A 6,621-nucleotide genomic window follows, 5' to 3' on the forward strand; every position below is an offset into this window, starting at 1 on the left:
TTGGAGTCAGTGAATGGACATAGCCAGTGTTTCTGTGGAAGTGGATGGGTGTGTCCAGAGGTTCTATGTGAATGAAAGAGCATGAACAGCGTTTCTGTGGGAGCGAATGGGGATGGTCAGCGTTTCTGTGGGAGCGACTGGGGATGGTCAGCGGTTCTGTGGGAGCGAATGGCGATGTCAGCGGTTCTGTGGGAGCGAATGGCGATGTCAGCGGTTCTGTGGGAGCGAATGGCGATGTCAGCGGTTCTGTGGGAGCGAATGGCGATGTCAGCGGTTCTGTGGGAGCGAATGGCGATGTCAGCGGTTCTGTGGGAGCGAATGGCGATGTCAGCGGTTCTGTGGGAGCGAATGGCGATGTCAGTGGTTCTGTGGGAGCGAATGGCGATGTCAGTGGTTCTGTGGGAGCGAATGGCGATGTCAGTGGTTCTGTGGGAGCGAATGGCGATGTCAGTGGTTCTGTGGGAGCGAATGGGAATGGTCAGTGTTTCTGTGGAAGCACATGGGGATGGTCAGTGTTTCTGTGGGAGCAAATGGGGATGGTCAGTGGTTCTGTGGAAGCAAATTGGGAAGTCAGTGTTTTTGCGGGAGTTAATGGAGATGGTCAGTTTTAAATGGGAGTGTTTCTGGGAAAAAGCGATAGTTGTGATTAAAGTTAATGCAACAGTCTTTGCTTTCTTTCTTTTCTTAGCGGCATGTCGTTTTTTTTGGTTATGTTCATGGCGAAAGCTTAGTTTTGTTATACAATCTGATAGAAAATTTAAAATAAGACGTTTAAGATTACTTTTCACCTTTTCAAGAGAGTCAGAGTAGAACAATTTTAGGGCTATAATTAACAACAGTATTGGTTAATAAAAGCACTTGCACATAATCAAGCTGCATAGTCTCTGCATTGTTTACCTTTGGCACCTAAAATTACATGGACAAATGCAGAAACTGGCAAACAGATATAAATTTGAAATATGAATTTTTGGGGGGGGTTGGGACACTATTCTTCCTGAAATTCTCATTCAGTATCCTGAGTCCTCCCATTCCTGCAAATGTAACCCCCCCCCCCCCTCCAAAAAAAAAAAAAAAGCATGGAATGTAAAGTCTAAACATCTCTCGAGAAATTCAAGTCCTTTCAGACAATTTCCTATTAGCAAACAAAAGATCCCGAAAGGATCCGAATTAAATGCGAATCAAAAACTAATCAGGAATTATAAAAAGGGTAAAATACTAATGTAACTGGTAAAAAAAAAAAATAATAATAATAAAAAAAAATAATAAAATAAACTAAACTAAAAAATAATAATAATCCAAAAGTAGGTTGTTAAAATAGAAATAAACTTGTGATGGCACAAATATATTTTTCCTCATCAACATAGTACCTATATCTCAGCACAGCAGGTGACTGATAACGTTGTTACCACACCAGGGCGTTGCTTAGATGAGAGCTGTGCAAAAGAGTCTCTCTCGGTCTCCTGCAGCAGGCTTGCGGTAGTCCATCTCTTTGTCCAAAACGTTTCTACTACACATGAATTAATTTGCGAGGCACTGTAATAACCAACCTGTGCCTACATATGGATTTCATTACTTGGTGCTCTGTAGTGCAGATGTTTATGCTGCACTATTACTTTTTTAAAGACTGTGTGTGAAGTGAAAATATCACCGGTTTTTACAGCATGGGGATCATCCAATACTGATGCAGCCAGTTCTGGATTTTAGATTTAGCAATTTTAGAGGGGACACAAAAACAGGTTAAGAACTTCAGTAGCGTGTGTGTCGGTGTGTGGGTCTCAGCTCTCTTCCTCGGGCTGTTGCGGGTCAAGCAGGCGAACGTGTGTGAAGGGGAAGTGGCCTTTCTTGCCCTTGCATTCGCCTTCCCACTGGCCATTTACATTGATTTTCGTTACACTCACCAAGTCGTCCACCTGCAAAAAAAAAAATAAATAAATAAAACAACTAAATATTTTGCTGTAAATTTGTGTTATTAAATGATAAAATAAAATGTTTATATCTCTAGCGTTAACATCTGGAAACACAGTTTGTACATGTGCTCCAACACACTAAAAGAAAGAAAGAAGTGCACGTACCTCGAGTGCAAGAGCAGTCTTGTCATATGCATTAGGCACCCTCTTCTGGATGGCCCTAGCGTACACAGGCCCATTCTGGAGGTTAGGCAGCTGAGTGTTAACCACAGGATGGGCGTAGTCCAGCTTGCCAGGAACCGGAGCTCCGTTCTCATCCTGCGCACTGACACCAGACACTACATGCCCTACAGGACCTCCACCGGTCGGCGAAGCGGGTCTGTATTTCTCCACATAGGGCACAGGAATCAAGCCTTTGCGTCCGTCGGAATTCTGAGCGCTCCACCACTGCTCCTCGGTCTTCTCGAGCACGCGCAGCAGGTCGCCTTTGCGGAATGGCAGGTCCTCGTCATCGTTTCCCGGGAAGTCAAAGAGCGCACGCACGTACTCGGCCTCGTCTTGCCTCGCTGGGATGCCCGTGGGCCCTGGTCCAATCAGACTGGCGTGCTTGGAACGTGCCACGACGGGTTCAATGAGCGTTGTGGTGTCCAGATAGTGGATCTTGTAGAACTCCAGCAGGCCTGGAAGTGTGTCGAATTCCTGGTCGCCAATCCGGAATCGAGACTGAGGCAGACCTGGGTTTTTTTGTTAATATTAAAAGACAGTAGATCATTAGAACATCAATTATAAACTGCATGACAAACGCATGATTAACCACAGTTTAAAAAAAAAACAACAACAACAACAACACCACCAAAAAAAAAAAAGAAAAAAAGTACATTTCAGCACTAATGTACGAACGGAACGATGATTGACTAAACGTCAAACTAAATGTGTTTACCGTTAAAATCATTTGTGCTACTAAAGATATACAAAACATATAAAGTCTCCTAATCACAGTACATGCATTCAAGACACATCCGGGTAGCGTAAAAAACACGTCATGCTCGCTGAGCTCACTGATAAGCAGAAGATAAAGTGTGTTAAACCATCAGAAACTGTCCTTTTTTAATATAAAACAGTATTTGTTTAGCAAAGCAAACATGTCTCACACACACACACACACGTTATATACACTGTGCTTTACAGTCACCCTGCACTTGTGTCACCCAAACCATTCACCCTTGGCACACTGCTTAGCACCTTCCACTTCCACTTGGAAATTCCACTTCTCCGCCCATCCACACTGAGACCTGCAAGCGCCAACTTAAACGCCAGCCCATGACAACTAAGACTTCCTACTTTGATTCCCACATGTACACAAAGTGAGTCACTATTTAAAAAGTATAACGTATAAGTCTGAACTAGTTCTATCCACACACTCCTTTTCCTGTACTTTGAAAACTCGTTAGTGGTACAAGATTGTGCATTACACCAAAAATAATAATAATAAAATAAAAATTACTCTGCCACGCCCATCCGTCGAGGAGATAATCCAGATGCAGACGTTGTACCAAAAGCATGAATACATTTCATACAAAATTCATTCCTACGTCTAAAAATAGCACAGAAGAAACAAACTGGCATTAAAAATAATAAACAATTTACAGGTTTGCTATATAAACCTGCACTAATTTCCTTTACGAAGTATTTTAAATACGGCATTAAACGAACTGTGACTCTGAATGATGCTGGGCCCAGACTCAACAAACAACCATGTACAGAAATTTTAGACTTTATAATCTGGTTTATAGACCTATCTATTTATATTTGAAAAAAAAAAAAAAACAGACAAAGTATGTCATTAAAAGAATTAAAAACAAAAATGTAATGGTGCTATAATTCATATTGTAAACCAATACAATGAAGTTACAATAGAAAGCATTGGGAGTCGTTCTCAAATTGCAACCCCACATTTAATACAATAAGCGGATTTAACAGTCAATTCTAGGTGTTGAATGGAAGGAGTCAATTCCACAAGCTAATTCATCAAGTCAATTCAATATGATGAATAGGTGGAGTCAGTTCAAGGTGTTGAATAAGTGAAGTCGATTCCAAGAGTCAAGAAGCGAGTCAAATCTTCGAGTAAATTAAAGGTGTTGAAAGTGTGTCTCCATATTACTCTGTCCTTTACATCTGACTCTTTCAACCCAACTACCTGCATGTCTTCCCTCACTACATCCATAAACCTCCTCCTTGGTCTTCCTCATTCCTGGTGGCTCCATCCTCAACATTCTTCCACCGATATACCCCATGTCCCTCCTCTGCACATGTCTAAACCATCTCAATCAGGCCTCTTTTACTTTGTCCCCAAAACATCCTGTTCATCTAATAAACTGGTTTCTAATTCTGTCCATCACTGTCACTCCCAATTGAAATCTCAACATCTTCAGCTCTGCTACCTCCAGCTCCACCTCCTGTCTTTTACTCAAAGCCACTGTCTCAAAACCATACAACATCGCAGGTCTCACCACAGTCCTATAAACTTTTCCTTTCACTCTTGCAGATACGCTTCTATCACAAATCACTCCTGCTATCACTCTTCTCCACTCACGCCACTCTGCCTGCACTCTTTTCTTCACTTTTCTAACACACTCTCCATCACTTTGCACTGTTGACCCCAGGTACCTAACCTCCTCCACCTTCTCCACCTCTTCTCCCTGCAACCACACCACTCCACTGCCCTCCCTCACATTCACACACATGTACTGTCTTACTCCTACTGATTTTTATTCCCCTTCTCTCCAGCACATACCTCAACCTCTCCAGGCTCTTCTCAACCTGCTCCCTACTCTCACCACAAATAACAATATCATCCACAACCATCATAGTCCACGAAGACTCCTGTCCGACATCGTCCTTCAACCTGTCCGTTGCCACTGCAAACAGGAAAGGGCTCAGAGCCGATCCATGATGCAGTCCAACCTCCACCTCGAACCAGTCTGTCGTTCCTACTGCACACTTCACTGCTTTCACACTGTCCTCATACATGTCCTGCACCACCCTCACATACTTCTCTGACACACCTGACTTCCTCATGCAATACCACAACTCCTCTCTCAGCACCCTGTCATACGATTTCTCTAAATCCACAAGTACACAATGCAACTTCTTCTGACCTTCTCTATACTTCTCCATTAACATTCTTAAATCAAATAATGCATCTGTGGTGCTCTTCCTGGGCATGAAAACCGTTCAATTCAAGGTGTTTAAGGGTTCAATAAATCAATTGAATCTACCCCCCAAAACACACACACACACACACACACAAAAGTATGTACATATTCAATTTGAAAATACTGTCGTAGATAACTTTTTAAAAAGCATGTGTGTTGTAGTTCTGAAAATTGGCCCGAACTAAAATCCGAGAGCGACTGACTAAGAAAGTGTTATAGAATATAAGCAGCGTTATTTTACACAAAATTTACAGCCTAAATTGGTATTGAATTTCATTTTATTTAACTCTAATACTAGCTGTCTGGACAGAAACTTTCCAAAACCGTGTACCCGCAAAGGAGTCGACTCCAAAAGGAATCGACTCCAAAAGGAATCGACTTGATTTTGGGGAATTCTGGACGAAGTTGGCGCTTCATTCCAACATCGGGCTGAAAAAGGGAGTGTAAAAGTTTTTACAAAATAAATACAGCAAACCCCATTTTTTCCTCCTCACCAGTTCCAGACTGTCGATTGTTGCTCCAGCTGTTGATGATATAATGCGAGACTTTGGAGTTCTCAGACACGGACAGGACATAGTCACCCTTACTGGTGGTCGAGTCCCTGACCAGGAACACTCCGTGCCTCTGTCCCTGCAGCTTCGACACCGCGTCTTTACGGTTCATAGGTCCCCAGTACCAGCTATCCCGGTCATCGGCGTCAAAGTGACCAGCCATGGCTGAATTCCCAGTCCAACCCAAAGGCTTTCTTTCAGGCCTCGGTCCAATCCGTGATCCAGAACTCGCACAAAAACTTCAGCTCCCACAGAAAGCTCCTGCTCGGTAAACACAAAACACCATCGGGCCGCTTTGTTCCACCACTTCACATCCGCTTTCTGAATAAAACAATACTTAAAAGTAGCAGGAACTAACTTGCAAACGCGCTTTCTTTCTATAAACCAACTTTTTTGTTACAATATAACTTGTTTCGCTCAACTATTCCAGCTACTCTCGAGCTGAAATGGCGGACTTTGAGAGAGGTTTTGACCTCACAGACAGGATATGACGTCACGCCAGTGCAAAGACTAAAAAAATGCTGTCTGACCCACCGGCCATGCACATGAGGTCAAAGAACCTAAATCCCACCTGGACATTCTCACTACTTAAAGCAACTCCAAAGGTCCTTAAAACTATTAACTGTCATATTTTTGATATTCTTGCAATTTTATAATATGTAACTGGTTTCCTTTCCTTAAGTGCAATGGTGGTTCAGTGGTTAAGTGCTTAATCATAAGATTAAGGGTTCAAGTCCCAGCACCACCAAGCTGCCACATTTGGGCCTTTGAATAAGGCCTTTAGCCCTCTGTGCTCCAGGGGTGCTGTATCACTGTTGACCCTGTGCTCTGACCCCAGCCTCCTGACAAGCTGGGATATGAGAAATTGTAGTAAGTGGTTTCATTTTAATTGTTACATTGGTTGAGGTTACTCTCAACCTCAACCTCAACCCAGGCTCTGTGTAACTG

General features: G+C 42.8%; 1 protein-coding gene across 1 annotated transcript; it reads right to left on the reverse strand.

Annotated features, from left to right (window-relative positions):
* Window positions 1-1,258: 1,258 nt before the first annotated feature.
* On the reverse strand, window positions 1,259-6,291 carry LOC310720483 (adapter molecule crk-like). The gene is made up of 3 exons (XM_083531060.1): window positions 5,617-6,291; window positions 2,073-2,641; window positions 1,259-1,910 (listed from the first exon to the last, which is right to left on the reverse strand). The coding sequence occupies exons 1-3, from the start codon at window positions 5,834-5,836 to the stop codon at window positions 1,776-1,778; spliced, it is 924 nt and encodes a 307-aa protein (XP_083387186.1). The 5' UTR covers window positions 5,837-6,291; the 3' UTR covers window positions 1,259-1,775.
* Window positions 6,292-6,621: the final 330 nt, after the last annotated feature.

Source organism: Silurus aristotelis, assembly GCF_946808225.1.
Source record: "Silurus aristotelis genome assembly, chromosome: 26".
NCBI classification, from domain to species: Eukaryota; Metazoa; Chordata; class Actinopteri; order Siluriformes; family Siluridae; genus Silurus; species Silurus aristotelis.